The sequence below is a fragment of the Solanum dulcamara genome, chromosome 9, assembly GCF_947179165.1.
Source record: "Solanum dulcamara chromosome 9, daSolDulc1.2, whole genome shotgun sequence".
Classification (NCBI taxonomy): domain Eukaryota; kingdom Viridiplantae; phylum Streptophyta; class Magnoliopsida; order Solanales; family Solanaceae; genus Solanum; species Solanum dulcamara.
Genome location: NC_077245.1, coordinates 71,905,582 through 71,924,046, shown reverse-complemented (window position 1 = coordinate 71,924,046; position 18,465 = coordinate 71,905,582). Strand labels below are relative to the sequence as shown.

General features: G+C 35.3%; 1 protein-coding gene across 4 annotated transcripts; it reads right to left on the bottom strand.

The window, feature by feature from the left end:
* Nucleotides 1–9,183: 9,183 nt before the first annotated feature.
* Nucleotides 9,184–14,463, bottom strand: LOC129903450 (uncharacterized). Of its 4 annotated transcripts, none has more exons than XM_055979008.1 (7): nt 14,210–14,463; nt 11,555–11,711; nt 11,021–11,093; nt 10,776–10,869; nt 10,580–10,690; nt 10,427–10,484; nt 9,184–9,978 (listed from the first exon to the last, which is right to left on the bottom strand). In XM_055979008.1, exons 3-7 carry the CDS (start codon nt 11,073–11,075, stop codon nt 9,466–9,468), a joined length of 831 nt encoding a protein of 276 aa, XP_055834983.1. In that variant the 5' UTR covers nt 11,076–11,093; nt 11,555–11,711; nt 14,210–14,463; the 3' UTR covers nt 9,184–9,465. The 4 variants fall into 4 exon arrangements, with proteins under 4 accessions (XP_055834983.1, XP_055834981.1, XP_055834982.1 ...); XM_055979006.1 differs by lacking the exon at nt 14,210–14,463 and adding an exon at nt 11,819–14,113; XM_055979007.1 differs by lacking the exon at nt 14,210–14,463 and adding an exon at nt 11,882–14,113.
* Nucleotides 14,464–18,465: the final 4,002 nt, after the last annotated feature.

Below are 18,465 nucleotides of genomic sequence, written 5' to 3'. Positions count from 1 at the left end.
ATTGATAAAGAAGTTATTTTCGACTGTAAAAAAAGATTCATAGCCAAGGGGGACAGATTCATCCCTTTTCCTTTATTGGTGAATGTTCTAAACTCAATCATTTGATCGTTGTGGCGAATGAATGAAAATTAACATCTTGTGGAGTTATTTGGTTGTTTGTTAGCTAGAAAGTAAGTTATTCATATATTGAAATCAACATAATTAATATTATATTTGTAATTTGATAGCATTTTAGTTATTTTGCATAACTAATATTTGTGTAACTCTAATTTCTACTCAATTATAACTCTTGTGACCTCAAGGAATTGAATGTAGACTTGGAGGATCAGTATAATAATTCTCTCTCCTTTAGTTTTTGCAATTTGCTTTTAATATAAAGCTAGTGTAGTCAACTATATGTTTTAAAAGTTCACAATTTATCTCACTTTCTTGTGTTTTCATTCTAGTCAAATGAGCATTTCAATGGCGGAATTGAATATCCAAATCAAATTAGAGTTCACGAAAAAATAGGAGATACGAGCCACAAGTTACACAAAAGTTGTTCGGATTGGACAATAGAAAAACACCCAACTTAAAGATGCGTGGTACTCCTACATATAAATTTTTTATTTTTGTAAGCGTTCTTTTACAATAGTCGTAACCAACAAATCGAGAGTAGAACAACATATATTAAAAAAAATAGAAAAATTGATGACAGCACAAAAAAAGAAACCTTACGACAACAAGACAATAAATTTGATTTCGTGAATAAGTCTTGTATTACGTATCCAACATCCCACTACCTTGTGATGGATTTTTTAATTTTTTTTTACAGGATGTTTCAAGGTCAAAACCTTAAATATATAGTATTATAAGATGTCCTTTTAATAAATAAAATCCTTCCGTTTCTAAGAAAAAAAAATAAACACATTCATGAATTTGTCTAAGCAATATGAAGTTTTTGTAATATTTCATAAACATAAAAAATAAGATTTGAGTATGGTAAAGAGTCAGCTATAAAGTAATTAAGCAATATTTTTATTAGATATAGTTACAGTACAATATCTTTTTTCAATAATCTAATTTACAAATTGCCAGTAAATGTAGGTATATATATAAACACATCATTGGTGTATAAAATTTGTATATTTTTAACTAGCGCCCATAGTTAAATTTATAAAATTCAAATACTAAATTCACCTTCGACCCCTAAGGTTTTAAAGATGTCAACGTCGAAGTGGGGCATGAAATTTGCACAGGTGTCTAGTACCCGATTTGGGGCCCAATGCCTACCAAAGACGACTCCATTTTCAAAGCTAGAACTGCAAGTAGTCACATTAAGAATTGTCACAGTTCATACCAGATGGGGTGTTCAGCAAGTTTGTGTGCAACTCGACTAATTTATAATCCGAAACGTCAAAAGCATACATGCTATACGTTAATGTGCATCAAGATTGTCATAGTTCACACCAGATATATGGCACAGAAAATACTGACAATTATAAAAATCTAATAGTGTCATTGTATAAAGACACTAAAAAGGTACATAGTACGTACAGAGATCCTTACTTGTCCTGATCCGTTCAAAAGTATGATAGAATTTCTGTAAGAGATTGTTTTCACAGCTCGAATATGTGACCTCCTAATTACATAGCAGCAATTTCACCAATTCCACCAAAGATCACCTTCAAAAAAGATTTCTCAAATGGTTGGCCCATAAAAAAAATCACGACCGCACGTGAGAAAGCATATTGAGGAAGTAATTAAGCAAATAAAGGAAAATACTTTAATACCGCCTATCAACTCAAGACTAAAGATTACCATTTGAGTCAGAGTCCAAAAATTCGACACTGGAATGCTCGAAAACACTTGGTCCTTATAGATAGGGGCCGTGAAAAAATCGAACGGACCAATAAATTGAATCAAAAAAAATGTTATTTGGTTAATGAATTTTTAATGATTTTATGAAAAAAAAATTTATCCCCATTAAGGCATATTTAATTTACTACTTTACCCCTACATAAATATTAAATATTAATATTAATATCAATACCTTATTGGTGTACTACATTTGTCCTTTAGCCTTCAATTCACATTATTTTCTTTGCTCTTTTATTTGTGTTGCACTTGTATAGTTCTTTTCATGTTAATGAATCTATTTTATGAGCATTCCGTAAAGTTACGCTATTGTCGTGTCACACAAAATTGTTGCAAAAGTCATATAATTGTTTTATGAGCATTTTTTTTATTGGATAAACAGAAAATCGAACCCTTAAGGACTAAAATCTATAAATCGAAAATCAATAATACATAAAACTGAACTATTCGATGTACCCCTACTCAGAGAGAAAGAGAAATAAATTCAGATTAATGCATACTACTTCCAAGGCCCTTAGCTTCCTGTACTAAAGAAACACATTTGGCCCCTCCTTTTGCTAAAAAAATTGCAATCACAAACTTTCAGATATAATGTTAGGCTAATGGGTAGTGCAACATCCATAATATCAGCTAGAATGATATGACATGGATCAGATGAAAGAGAACAATATATTTCTTTTTATTTGTTTTGGTTTCCCACGGTGTTCTGTATTCACTTTGGGGCCCTATTAATCCGGATTCAAAGGTGACTCCATTTTCAAGGCTTAAACTCAAGATCTCTGGTTAAGGACGGAGGCAAACAAGTAAACAAGCAAAAGTTGGACATTTAATAGCATAAGTTTATTAGAATCTGAAAGGATAAAACTAAAACAGGCACACACTAGAAGTTAGAAAACAACAATGACATAAAAGGAATCTATTTTTTAACCATTCTCTACAGGATGTAGTATGATTCAACATCTTCACAAATCAACCAGAAAGAGCAGACTGGTGTCCCCCACCTTAACATTACAATTTCAAGCATCTCCACCTTTGATTGCTCAGTAAAAGCTACAAACACTCTGCGCACTAACAGAGTCCCACATTGGAGCCTGATTTACGCCGGAAAGTCCCACATTGGGGTAAAGCGCTTTCTAATAAAAGCAACTCGGTATCCGGGGGAACTCGAACCCATGGCCTCTGGTTAAGGATGAAAGAGTATTTATCACTCCACCACAATCCTTATTGATTACAAAAGAAAATGATTTCTCAGTATTCCTTTAACATGAAACTTATACACTTGACGACGCTTAATTTGGGGAGAGTATAGTGTACGCAAACCTTACTCCTACCTTCAGGGCCAAGGTTAGAGAGGTTGTTTTCAAAAGACCCTTGGCTCAAGCAACACATTACAAAAAACATACAGAAGTAAAAACGACGTACAAAATATAAATGAAGCATTACAGAACATCAGTAACAACAACAAAAAATGAAATGTGATAACCAAAGCACAAGAAACAAGCGGCGGTAACAAAAATCGAAGGACAACTTACCGGGAAAAAAAATTGCTAAACATGGTGGCAGGCCCAGCTTGCACACACCTCGACTAAATTTTTTAGTCCATTTCAAATAGACTTTCTCATCTTTTTTTTGGCAACTCTTTAGTTCTAACTTTTCAAATAGCATGTTTTAGACCACAAGATTAAAGTGTATTTTAAATACTTTACATATTTTTAATTTAAGACCACAAGATTTAAAAGTTTCTTTTACTTAAAATCCGTGTCAAATCAAAACCAGAAGAATAAATTAAAAAAGAGGGAGTGATATTTTTCATTGGGATTTGAATCCAAGACCACATAATTCTCAGCCCACTATTATTAAAATATCTATTAAAGATCCTATGTAGTTCATCTCATCATTATTATCAATTGTCATAATCAATTGTCACCATTAATCATCGCCATTATTTACTATCATTATCGTCGACCACTAGTAATCACTATTGTTATTCATCATCATCGTTAGCTACTACCCATAATCATCATCACTACCATCATCCTACAACTACCAGTTTCAACTTCATATAGTTGCTTTAAAAAAATTATTGATATAGTTTAAAATTAATTTAATATATTTTAAAATTTATTTTTGTTAATTTTAAATAAAGACAAATTTTATATATTCAGGTGTCTTAATTTTAATATTCATCCTTAAATAATAGTCTCTGAAATGCTCTCGACGTAGGTGCTGCTAGCATACGCCGTAGTGGGTATGGCAGGAAGGAGACGGCGAGGAAGACCAAAGAAGGAGGTACTAACAACTTCTGGGAGCTCAATTAGTCACAAGGAACTTGGATCACAATTGAAAGAACTTTGCGAGCAGGCAAAAGAAGCTTCAAGTAACAACAATAGTCCAACAATGACAGGACATGAACATATTGGAACATCAAGTTCGATTCAACAGAGTATTCGTTGGAGCCCAGATGAAAATCAGAGGGTTTCACAGAAGGATATGGAAGAGCAGGTAGTAAATAGTACTGTACTATCAAGAACTGTTCCATTGAACACTGTTCTATTGGGTAATGTAGAATCAGATCTGCAGGAACCTGAGGGGGGGAAAAATAGGTTAGTTGAAGGCAAATTCGGCTGGAAACAAAGAATTATGGGCAAGTCTTTTTGCTGGTAATAGGGTGGCTAGTATTACACTTGAAGTGGTTAATGGAAACCTAGTAGTGAAATTGAATAGGAAAGAGCAGGAAAAAGAAGAGGATAAATGGAAACATTCATTAATCCTATTTGTAATTGGGGAAATGCCTGGCTACAATTATATGAAGAGATTCACCCATCAAAGTTGGACAACTGTGGCAAGCCCAAATCTGTTTTATCATGATGAGGGTTATTATGTAGTGAAGTTTCAATCAGAGGCTAATATGAAGGAACTATTATATGCGGGACCTTATAGTGTTAACAACAAACCAATTATACTGAAGCAATGACACCCAGTCTTGATTTTAAGGCAGAGTTCCTCACTGAAATTCCACTTTGAGTTACCTTTCCAAAGTTACCTCTAAACTGCTAGGGGTGCGACTCTTTGAGTAGAATAGCTAGTGCCATAGGAATTTCACTGTTTGCGGATGAATGCACCACTAAGAAAACCCAAATTTCGTACGCAGAATGCTAATAGAGGTTGATATTACTAAGACAATTCCCAATGAGATAACAGTCATGGATGCACATGGACAAGCATTTCAGCAAGTGATAGTATTTGATTGGAGACCTAAGTATTGTGAGGAATGCATGATGGTGGGACATAACTATCACAAGAGACGACCTAAGCAGCAAGACCAACCAAGAGCAAAACCACAACAACCAACTCAGAAACAAGAAAATGCTAAGTGGTTGCCTAAAGAAAGAGAAATCTAGGAACCAATCAAAGGCCTGAGTCAGCAGGCGGAAGCTGAGGAATTTACACCAGTGACTTCTAATGGAAAACAACCTGTCTAGAGTAATAAGAACATCTTAGGTAATACAGGTATGAAGAGTTATGCTCGGGCTATTGCAGTCCTTATGAAGAATGATTTTGCAATTTTACAAACTACAAATGCTGTGTTGGCACCCTTCCTACCTCTTGATAAGGGAGGTGAAACTTCCATCACTAATTAAATGTCTTGGTTAGAATGGAACATTAGGGGTATCAATAAAAAGTATAAGCAAAAGGAGGTGGGTAAGTATATAAAGGAGAACCACATAAAATTAGTGGGCTTGGTAGAGACTAGAGTCAAGGAGAATAAAGCAGTAGCTATATCTCAAATGTGGAATGATAATGTGTTTGAAGTAACATTGATACAACAAGGTGCACAATATGTCCATTGTGAAGTGAAAAGTAGAGATAAGAAGATAGAGTGTTGTATGATAATGATACGTGGGTTCAATACAATTGAACAAACGAAAACACTATGGAATGAATTGAGAACTCTGGCAACTCAAAAGACCAAACCTTGGCTGCTGTGGAGAGATTTTACTGCTCTTTTTCATAACCAAGATAGACTGTATGGAGCTCTTGTCACAAGGAATGAAACTAGGGACTTTGCTGAATGAATACAAGATCTATTCTTAAATAAACTATTGTGGAAAGGAGAATACTACGCATGGTCCAATAGGCTACTTGGTACAGACAGAATTTATAGTAGGCTGGACAGGGCACTGGGTAATGATGATTGGATGATGCAGTATGGCATACTGGTGTTAGAGTATAGATTGCCTCATGTATCAGATCACTCTCCTATGTTACTAGATATGAAACTGGCCTCTTGTAACACTAAAACTCCTTTCAGGTTTTTCAATGTATGGGCAAGTCATAAGGAGTTTGTGCTGATAGTGCAAAGAAACTAGTCAGGAAAAATGTATGGCAACAAGTTGAAGTATATTTGGCAAAAGCTGAAGGAGTTGAAACCACACTTTAAAGCACTGAATGAGACCAACTTCAGAGGAGCTATTGAGAGGATACAATTCATTAGAAGCTGTTTAAGTACCACACAAAGGAACCTTGCATCACATTATACTGATGGATTAGCTTTAGAAGAGAGAGTTGCTAATTCAACTAGAAAAGTGGACCAATATTGAGGAGAGTATTAACCAGCAAAAATCAAGAGCTATGTGGATTAAACTAGAATATTCAAATAACAAACATTTTTCAGCAATGATCAAAGAAAGGAGATATAAGAAACAGATTGTGGAACTTATCTCTCTAAATGACACAAAACTTGTAGAACCTATGAAAATCCATAATGAGATTATAACTTTTTATCAGTCCCTGATGGGGACTGCTCTAACAAATACTACTGCAGTAAGTAAAATCATCATGAAAGCAGGACCAACTCTGTCCACACTCAACAATTGACCCTATGTGCAGAGGTTTCAGAGGTGGAAATATATGAAGGGTTATGTTCAATAGGTGATGATAAGGCACCAGGAGTGGATGGATACAATGATGTATTCTTCAAAGTAGCTTGGCCAGTGATCAAACAAGATATGTATGAAGCTGTAAAGGAATTCTTCGTTACTGGCAAGTTATATAATGCTGTGAACTGTACTGCTGTTACTTTGTTACCTAAGGTTCCAAACCCATCCAATATTAGAGAATATAGGTCCATTGCCTGCTGTACTGTCATGTATAAAATCATAGCTGAATTTTTGGCTAATAGAATCCAAAAAGTGATAGCTTCTGTGATAGCAGAAACTCAAGCTGGTTTCATTCCTGGGAGGAAAGTGGTAGATAATATTATTCATGCTCATGAGCTAGTCAAAACATACAAAATAAAGAATGTCTCTCCAAGATGCATGATCAAGGTGGATATCCAAAAGGAATATGGTTCTATTGACTGGAAGTATTTAAAGCAAGTTATGTCAGGTCTGGGTTTCCAACTAAGTTTACTGAATGGGTTATGCAGTGTGTTACCACTGTCTCCTTTTCCTTCTTGAACAATGGTGAACTGACAAAACCTTTTAAGGCAGCAAGAGGACTTAGGCAAGGGGATCCAATGTCCCCATTCTTATTTGCTATAGTCATGGAATATATGAGTAGGAATTTAAATGACCTGAGGAACCATAAACAATTCAAATATCATTCAATGTGCAGTAGACTTAAAATCACCCACTTGAGTTTTGCAGATGATCTCCTCATGTTTGCAAGAGGAGATCAAATCTCTGTACAACTATTAGATGAGAAGTTTTCAGTGTTCATAGCTGCATCAGGTTTAAGCCAACTTATCTAAAAGTGCCATATATTTTGGTGGGGTGTCAAGTATAGTAATGTCACAGATTCAGAAAACACTGGGATATAGTCATAGAGAGCTGCCTTTTAGATACCTTGGGGTTCCACTATCCACCAAGAAACTTAATATTGCTCAATGACAATCATTGATTGATAGAATTGTAGCAAAAATATCCTCCTGGTCAGCAAAAACGCTTTCATATACAGGGGGAATTCAGCTAGTTAAGACAGTGATATTTGGGGTCCAAATTACTGGGCACAGATGTTTATACTTCTAGCTAAAGTGATGAAAATAATTCAAGCATACTGCAGAAGCTACATTTGGTCAGGAGCAAATGTGATCACCAGGAAAGCTCGTTTCATGGGACAGGATGTGCACACCTAAGATTGTTGGAGGACTTAACTTGGTGAATTTAAGGGTGTGGAATAAAGCAGCTATCCTAAAGATGTGCTGGGATATAAAACAGAAATAGGATAGGTTATGGATCAAGTGGATTCACAGTTACTACATTAAGGGACAAACCATGAAAGAGTTCAGGATACCCAATCAAGCATGTTGGGTAAGGACCTGCTACTCTCTTTGCATACTGCTACAACCGTAAAGAAGAGCATGATTAGGCAAGCTTACAATCAATTACTAGGGAGTTATCCAAAAGGAGAGTGGAGAGGCTTATTGTTCTGTAATTCTGCAAGGCCAAAGGCTATGTTTATTATATGGTTACAGGTTCAAAATAGACTACTCACAATTAATAGGCTGCTAAAATGGAAAATGCAAGTGGATCCTAAGTGTGTTATGTGCCAACAAGTTGCAGAAACAAGAGATCACCTGTTTTTTGAATGCACCTTTGCCAACTTATAATGGAAGAGACTGCTTTAATGGGTAAATGTAGATCAGAATCAAAGCACTACAGGACTGGAAAGGCAACAATGGATCATAAAGACAGAAGAAAGAAGTAAGCACAGGCCCTGAAGTTCATATATGCAGAATACACATATGCAATCTGGAAAGAGAGAAATGCAAGGATCTTTGAGAAACAAGAGAATACATTGGAGACTATAGCACGAAAGATCGCTTGTGTATGCTGTGTTCGAGCTACTGCTCCAGCCATACTATTTTTAGAGAGATGTAACTTTTAAAGTTAGTTTTTGTAGTTATGTATTGTTATGTATGAGGTAGCTAGTTGGGTAAACTAGCTCAGTTTTGTAAATAACACTTGGGTGATTAATAAAATTCTAATTACCAAAAAAATAAAAAATTATTCATATGCAAACGTCTAAATCTTAACAAAAACAAATAAGATCTTAGATAAGTTAATCACTTAAAATATAGAAATATCACTTCCTTTAATTACACGCATTAACCTAAATAAGTCATAAAACATCACACTTGTTCCAATTAAAGCTGATATGTATAGTCAAAGAAGGTGATGTATTTTATGTGATAAACATATTTACATAATTGACGATTGAGAACACACACAAAACCTTTTTCAAATGTCAGTGTTGTCCAAATTAATAAAGAAATGTCATGAATATTAGTATCTAAGTTGGTAAATTCTGACACATCTCAGAACATGAATGTAACCTCCAACCTAGAATATATATTTCTGAATTAGAAGTTAGAAATTGTACATGTTTTTCCTAAGATGTTTGTTGGTGAACAATACACAGACTATAAATACAGGTGCCTAAGTCACAACTAAAAGAAAAACCTGAGAAATCTGAGAGCTTCATTCACAATGATGCCCTTTTTTCTTTTACATTTGAACTAAAATTCCTAAAAAAGACTAGAAAAACAAGCCTGCCTACTTGTATGTGAGTTGTTGTAACTGCTCTAAACACATAAGATAACAATACCTATCCTTCTTCATCATAATCTTCCTCTTCCTCGTCTAACCCTCGGTTTAAGTTGGCCAGTTGAATTGGATCGATGGCCATCTTTTCCATCTCAGACAGAGACCATCCAGGGATTTCCTCATGCTTCACTTCAGGAGGCGGTGCTGCTGCTGCTGCTGCTGTTGATGATGAAGGGGCTTCAGATGGTATTGGTGTGGATTCCACACTCTCGTTTAAGTCAATGTTGAGATCAAAGTTTCTGGCAGGGGTGACAACTTCTGTGGAGCATTTAGCGGCTGAAATGTTCTTTGAATCTACTGCTGCTGGTTCTGCTACATAGTCCACCATCCTTTCATCATTTTGCTTTGGCTTCTCATCATCCTTCTGATGTGAAACATCAGCAGTAGGGTCTTCAAGTTTCTCACTGTGAACATTGGAGTCACCTTTCTCTACTGCTCGTGCACCTCTACCACGGCCTCTACCCCTACCCCTACCTCGTCCCCTCCCAGTACCACTGTTGTTTGCAGCCTCATTCTGTGATTTAAATAAAAAAAAGAAGACACACTATTATACCGGAAGCGCAAATACATAGAAGAAATTAGACTAATACAACATTTGATGTTAAAAGTTTGTAGCTTGGTCAATGTCTAAACTATCAAATGGGCCATCTATGGAAAACCCAAACTTTAAAGGAATAATTACTTAACCAGACCAACTTATACACTATAATTATCAAACATAGCGAGAGTTTAAAAAATAAAATCAAACAAGCCCTGTATCAGTGATGCAACAATTTCTGAAATTCGATCTATATCAGTGATACAGTAATGTTCTTGATACAGAGCGAATTTCAGAAACTCACTCTACATTTGGTAATCATCTGAACTACCACTATGTTTGGTAATTAGGCCTCAAACTATCCCTATCTGAATTTTTTCTCAAATTTAAACAGAACATTATCAAAAAGGAATAATATACATACCGTGTGATTCCTTTTGATATCATCATCACTGTCATGATCATCTTCTTCAGCAACTTTCCTGAATCAGCAAACAGTCACCCGTTAATGATACAAATCCACTGCCCCGAAACCTATCAAAGGCAAGAAAAAATCATAGAAAGTACAATTTTTAACCTTCTTTTGGTGGCCGATTCAGCACCAGTATCTGACCCGCCTAGATCAGGAACCCGACTCACTACATCCTTGAGGAAATCAAACACATTAAAGCTCTGGATACAATGTTTCCTGTGAAGTAGAGGGACCAAGTTAGATGCTGACAAGAGTACTAATATCATGTGTAATATCATAAACAACAGTCAATTAAACTTACAAATGGAAAGAATTCATAGTTTTTGCTCCTTTCTTGAGGGTGATCTCATACGTACGGTCACAAAGATCTTGCAGAAAGAGTTCAAGAGCTTTTGCTGAATATAACGTTGACAAACACAAGTTAGGATAAAGAAAATGAAACACACAAAAATAGATACCAAGAAGCAAAGGAATGAATAAGGGTAAATAGATCTTAAACCAGTTGAACCAAATGCAAAAATATATTCATTGAAATAAAGGACTTACAGACTAAAAGAGGAACAGCCATAGCAATCTTCCCCACATCCTCGTCAGCTTGCATAATCTTTTTAATCCGAGCCTGCAAATAAATGCCAATGAGGTACTAGAACAGTTAAAATCTTTGATTCAGCAACTAAATCAACAGAGATGATAACTTCAGATAACAATAGCCGATGAGACTGCAATTTCATTTACGTCCAGATGTTAACATACAAAACCTTTAAAAGCAATAACAAGAGCTGGGTCTCAAATTCCAATCACCATAATTCTTCCCTTCAAACCAAACATCGGTACAACATACTGTTAAACCATGAGAGATACAGACTATCAGACCACACTAAATCACAGGCAATCCACAAAAAACCTCAAATACGCACTTGTTGTATGCATGCCCATTTCCCACATTTAGTTTGTATAATATGTCCACATTAAACAAGTCATATCCCAACTGCCAATTCTATATTCATGCATAACAACCTAACAATACCCTCTCCAACCAAGTGCTTAACTTTTTACAAGCTCCCTGAATTAAAAACTTGCCTTAAAAATTAAATTCAAACATCACTGGCTTTGTCCGTGGAACAGAGCTATTTACATGCTCTGCCTAGGTGAATTTCAGTCATAGAACTACTTCCAAGCAGGTCAAGCCAAGCACCTCTCCGGGTCAGGACTTCCAAGCTCCTCAATTCCAGTCACCCTGATTATAGGTTGAGTAATAGATGAGGTTCCCCACAAAAGAAGGCAAAAAGAAGAAAAGAGAACACATGTTTTCTTGTTTCTAGGAGTTTGAGTTACAAGAAGTACAGATTTTTAATCTCTTGAATCCAGTGGTTAGGTCTTAGTAGCAGAAGCAGATCAAGCAGGCACCTCTCCAGAAGTCCTCCAAACAGGTCAAGCAGGCACCTCTCCGGAAGTCCTCCAAGCAGGTCAAGCAGGCACCTCGCCGGAAGTCCTCCAAGCAGGTCAAGCAGGAACATCTCCGGAAGCCCTCCAAGCAGGTCAAGTAGGCGGGTGACTGGGATATGACACACGGCAAACTGCTTATTGGAATTGGTATCAACCCCGGCCCTTGCCTCGCAAGCCCCAAACCCTGGCACATCAGCCCTGAACCCTGAACGCGCCACTCATCTCCAATGGAGGAGGTGGGGGTGGTGGGTGCGTTTGTTGTGACTGGAATTGAGGAGCTTGGAAGTCCTGACCCTGAGAGGTGCCTGCTTCCCAAGCAAGTGAAGCAGGCGCCAGGCTGCTTATTGGAATTGGTACCAACCCCGTCCCTTGCCCCGCAAGCATGAACTCTCAAGGTGGAAGGTCGGGGGCCCTTCCGGGGGGGGGAGATAGGGGGTACTCCCCAACGTGCAACTCGTCTCTAATGGAGGGGCTGGTGACTGGAATTGAGGAGCTTGGAAGTCCCGACTCCGAGAGGTGCCTGCTTCCCAGGCAGGTGACTATCCAACCAAGCTAAGAAAATACGCGCCAACTTGAAAACAAGGCAAATCCCAGGAGCCAAACAACAAGTCATACTCGAGCTCCACCTTTTCAATCAATAATCACATTTTTTCTTTCTTTTGTGAGGCACCTTATCTAGTACTCAACCTATTTTAACATCCAACCAAACTAAGCTAATACGCACTCACATGAAAACAAGGCAACTCCCACGAGCAAAACAAGAAGTCATACTCAAGCTCCACCTTTTCAACCAATAATAAAATAAGTACACCTCCACACCCAGCCATACCTTGAACCTTACAAAATTTGACCATTCTATTCAATCAATAGCCTTATAACTATCACCCAAACATCAAAGCTCACAGCTTTATTCCCACACACACAAAAAAAAAAACTAACATGAGAACAAGGCAACTCCCAGGAGCCAAACAAGAAATCATACTCAAGCTCTACCTTTTCACCCTAAAATGAAATAGTAGACATACAAACTCAGCTATACCTTGAACCTTACAAATTAGACGGTTGTATTCATTCAAATGTCTTGTAACTATCAACAAGACATCAAAGCTCAAAGCTTTATCCCCACCTAAAAGGAACTTAAAATCTAAAAAGCTCCAAAGTTTCAAATTTAAAAGCAACAAATAAATAGTAGACATCCAAACCCAGCCATACCTTGGAACCTTACACATTTGACAGTTCTATTCATTCAATAGCCTTATAACTATCACCAAAACATCAAAGCTCACCGCTTTATTCCAACAATAGAAAAAACTAAAATAAAAACACGGAAACTCCCAGGAGCCAAACAAGAAAACATACTCAAGCTCCACCTTTTCACCCAACAGTAAATAAAGAATATCCAAACCCGGACAGCCATACCTTGAACCTTACAAATTTGACAGTTCTATTCATTCAATAGCCATATAACTATAACCAAAACATCAAAGCTCAAAGCTTTACTCCCACAAAAAGGAACTAAAAGCTATCCAATGTTTCAAATTTACAAGTAACAATTAAACAGTAGAAATCCAAACCCAGCATACCTTGAACCTTACAAATTTGACAGTTCTCTTCATTCAACAGTTATATAACTATCACCAAAACATCAAAAGCTCAAATCTTTATTCCCAGAAAAAACGAACTAAAAGCTCCAAACTTTCAAATTTACAAGAAAACCCAACAAGCTATGCAATAAACCAAAACCAAAAAGACCAAAGTTAATTTTTTGAATTCACAAAACAAAATTAAGGAAATAGAAAAACCCAATAACACCTTGAACCTCACAAATTTGACAGTTCTATTCATTAAATAGCCTTATAACTATCACCAAAACATCAAAGCTCAAATCTTTACCCCCACAAAAAACCAAACAAAAAGCTCCAAACTTTCAGATTTATAAGAACACCCAAAAAAGCTATATAATAAACCAAAACCAACAAGACCTCAGGGAAAAGAAAACCCAGCCATACCTTGAACCTTACAAAAAATTGACAGTTCTACTCATTCAATAGCCTTATAACTATCACCAAATTATCAAAGCTCAAAACTTTATACCCACAAAAGGAACAAAACTGTTTAATAAACCAAAACCAAGAAGACCCCAATTAATTTTTTCAATTCAACAACCAAAAAGAGGAGAGAGAAAAAAACCATATAGAATATACAAAATCAAGAACAACCAAAAACACCAACAGACCTATACATAAACCAAAACTAAAAAAAACCCAAATAAAAGAAAATGAAACTTACAGCAGGAAATCGTGTATCGAGCCTCTTCCTCATAGCTTCCAACAAATCAAACCCCCAAATCACCCAAACCCTAGATTTATCAAACTTTTTTTTGCCTTGTTTTCACAAATAACCCGTGTATCTTACTAAATATATATCTATATATACAAAAAAAAACTTTTATGAATTTCCCAAGAACCCAAAAAATTCAAATTAAAAAAAGAATACCCAGACCCAGAAAAATTCTCCAAATCCTTACGTCTTCTTCGGGAAAAAAAAAATTAGTAAAAATATAAATATTAAAAGGAAGAAAATAAAAATAAAATAAAATTGGAGCATTTAAGTTAGTAACCAATAATCTTCCTTCACGTGTAAATGACTAACACTTACTTTGCTACGATTGGTGAAAAGGAGAGGTGTAAGTACACATGAGATGTATGGAATAATTATCACTTCAATTTTGTCGTTTTGTGGAGTTTTTATTTTATTTTATAATTTATTTTTATATTAAAAAATGGTGTTTGACTGGTCTCCAGGGTATTTTTATGGCCGGATTTTACGAGGTTCTTTGTTTACTTTGACGTGTCCAAAGATGCATTTCGTTGTGTATTCGATTAATTCAGATTCGTATTGTAATACGTAATATATGATGGAATTGGAATGAGAATTAGAAAGAGTTATTGAAATAATATTTTTTTTCTTTATTTTTATTTGTTTATTATTGACTTTGCACAATTCTTAAGAAATTATAAATAGAAGAATAATTTTACCATATCACCCTTTAAATATAATAAATATAGTATCTTGAAAAATGTATTAGGAAAATGTCTGCTAATTACTGATAAGGGTAAATTAGAAACTAAGTGTAAATTATCTCTTGATTTCATAAATTGGACAAATATTGTTGGACATCTATTTTTAGTATAATGAACAAGTAAAGATGGACGGAGGAAGGACATGATATACGTTTAGTTTATCGAGGATAATACATTAATAGGAGTGCATGAAGGATTCGAATAGAAGATTATCATTCATGAATTTGATTAATTCTGATTCGTGATGCATATTATTTGATCGAAACAGAATTTAGGAGGATTGTATAGATAATATATTATACATGTTGAATTTATCGAAGGCATGACACTAGATATGAGAGTATGAAAGATTAGGATAGAAGGTTATTGTTTCCGGGATTTGATTAATTTAGATTCATAATGCATAATATTTTGTCAAAAAAGAATTAGAGAGAGTTGATTAGATAATGTATTATACATGTTTAGTTCGTCGAAGACATGACACTAGATAAGAGAGAGGATAGAAGGTTATCCGTCATGAATTTAATTGATTCAGATTTGTGAAGCGTAATATTTGTTCGAAAAAAATTAGGGAGAATAGTTTAGATAATACATTATTACACATAGGGGTGTTCACGATTTAAATAAAATTCAAATCAAATCGATTAAATAAATCGATTTTTATTTGATTTGATTTGATTTGTTTTACATTAATTATTTTGGTTTGACTTTGATTTTGTTCGAAAAAATTAAAGAAATAACCGAACCGAACCAACAACTTGTATGCATATTTTTTATAATTATATATACATAACATATCATTTTTTGAACAATTTTAAGTACCATATATATGTTTTCATTAAAATTTATTAAATAAATTCAAAAAGGCCAAAACAAAAAGTTAACAAAAGGGCCAATTTTAAAAAAATTATATATACATATTGGGTTAACTAATTATTGATAAAATAAGCTAGCAAACACGAAGACAATGGCACTATGAAGTTAAATACAATTGAAGTTCTGATATAAGAATTATAAGATCCAAAATAACAGAAGACAAGTCATTTCTTTTTGAATGAATTGTTGTCTTCTTTTTTCTTTTGAATGAACTCTCTTTTACTTTCATGCATGGTTAATAATCGAACAACTGAATCAAATCAAATCGAAATAGATAATAACCATACCAATTAAATTGGTTTCATTTTGATCTAAATAATTTAATAACTGATTAAATTGACTTGATTTTGATTTTGATCAATAACCTATCCAAATCGACTCGAAAACACTCCTAATTATACATATTTAGATCATCGAGGATAGGACACTGATATGAGAGTGTGAATGATTAGGATAGAAGGTTATCGTTCATGAATTTGATTAATTTAGACTCGTGATGCATAATATTTGATTGAAAAAGAATTAAAGAGAGTTGATTAGATAACACATGATACATGTTTAGCTCATTGATGATATGACACTAGATAGAAACGCACAAAGGATTATGATAGAAGATTATCTGTCATGAATTTGATTGATTCAAACTCGTGATACACAATATTTGATCGATAAAGCATTAGGGAGAATTGTTTAGATGATACGTTATTGCACATGCTTAGCTCATTGAGGACGGGACACTAGATAGGAGAATGTGAAGGATTATGATAGAAGGTTATCCTTCATGGATTCAATTAATCCAGACTCGTGATGCTTAATAGTTGATTGGAAAAAAAATAGAGACTGTTGATTTGATAATAATACATATTTAGCTCATTGAGGACGTGACAATAGATAAGAGAGCGTGAAGGATTATGATTGGAGATTATCAGTCATGGATGATTCGTGATATGTAATATTTGATCAAATTTTTTTAGAGATAGTTGATTAAATAATATATGGCACATATTTAACTCATCGATGATAGGACACTGCATATGAAAATGCGAAGGATTAGGATGGAAGATTAGTAATAGTTGAGAGTTTTCTATCTTTTCTATGGGGAGTTTGGTGCTACTATAGAATACTTTATTTGCTTCTCCTCCCCGTTATCAATCTCACTACTATTATATTAATATTATAGTATTCCGTAATTTTATTACTATTGCTTTTTTTTAACTTTAGTTATCTTTACTATTTTGTTGTTAATACTTTTTAATAGAATTTTACTTTTGTATTTTTTAAATTTGTTTTTTAAAAAAATCAAATCGAGAGTATCTCACTGCGTGGAACATACTTATCTAGAAATACCTGAGTAAACTGAGTCCATGAGAGTAGAGACGATCCAGCTGGCCTACCACTAATATAGTCCCTCCACCACTGGTTGGCCGGTCCAGTTATCTGAAACTGTGTAGTCAACTCCATGAGACTCCACTAATCCAAGGTTGTGCAACCTCTCATGACAACTGACTATAAATTCATATGCATCCTCATACAAGTCACCATTATAGATCGGAGGATTCATCATTCTGAATCTCCCAAACATCCTTTGTTCATCGGTTCTCATGACATGTCTATTAGCCAATGTGATGCAACCCCCGGCAATACCATATTATCTAAACGGGGAGTTGTAGCAATTGCTGGCTAAGTTCCTGGAGTCTGAGAATCTAGAGCAACCATTTGATCTGGAGTCTAACCTCCAATACGAGTCTGTGAGCCATCAAAGGTGACATGCAATGTTCCCGCATGAGCCATCCCCTCTAAGAGTCCTAACATACGAACCAAGGTATCCTAAAGTACGGGAGTAGCAATAAAACCAGGTGAATCCTGAGCTGGTCCATACCCTTCAACATGATCCTGCACATCCTCATGAATCACATCTGCATCTGGAGATACTCCCCTAGTATGGCCCTGAGTGACTGTCGGTACTTGGTCTCCCACATGTGCTGTAACACAGCCTCCACCCCAACCTCAACCTCGCCCCCTGCCTCTACCTCATGTAGTGACCAGAGAAGCAGGTGCTGGAATAGGCTCCTGATCACTACTCGCAGATGCACAAGTCCTCACCATCTGTGAGAAAATGAGACAACAATATTAGAATTCCAACAGAGTCAAAAGTGCACGACAAGGAATAAAAGAATAAAAGTTTCCTAAAAGTTCTATAGCCTCTCGAAGATAAGTATGGACGTCATCATATCGATCCGCAAGACTCTACTAGACATTGCTCTTGTACTTGTGAGACCGATGAACCTAGGGCTTTGATACCAAATTCATAAGTCGTGATGACACCTATGTTTTCAACCAATAGGTAAGCCAACCCAAATATTTTATCAATTTAAATAAATAAATAAAGTAAGAATACAAGCGACAAGTAGAATATTCCAAACACTAAGTCTGTCATAAGTATGAGCTGTGGAAAGTTAAAATACCACCTAAGATTTTTAGTCATTAGTACAAGAGCTTCTAAAATAGGATTCAAATATCAAACTAAAATGACCAGTTTAGACGTAATAAATATCTTGTCTGAATACTAAAATAATAGAATAAATG

Coding starts and splice junctions, on each gene's coding strand:
- LOC129903450 (XM_055979005.1), bottom strand. CDS start 14,242: ATGAGGAAGAGGCTCGATACACGATTTCCTGCT. Junction 10,870..11,020: donor GGCTGTTCCTCTTTTAGTCT/GTAAGTCCTTTA, acceptor CGTTATATTCAG/CAAAAGCTCTTGAACTCTTT. Junction 10,485..10,579: donor GAATCGGCCACCAAAAGAAG/GTTAAAAATTGT, acceptor TTGCTGATTCAG/GAAAGTTGCTGAAGAAGATG.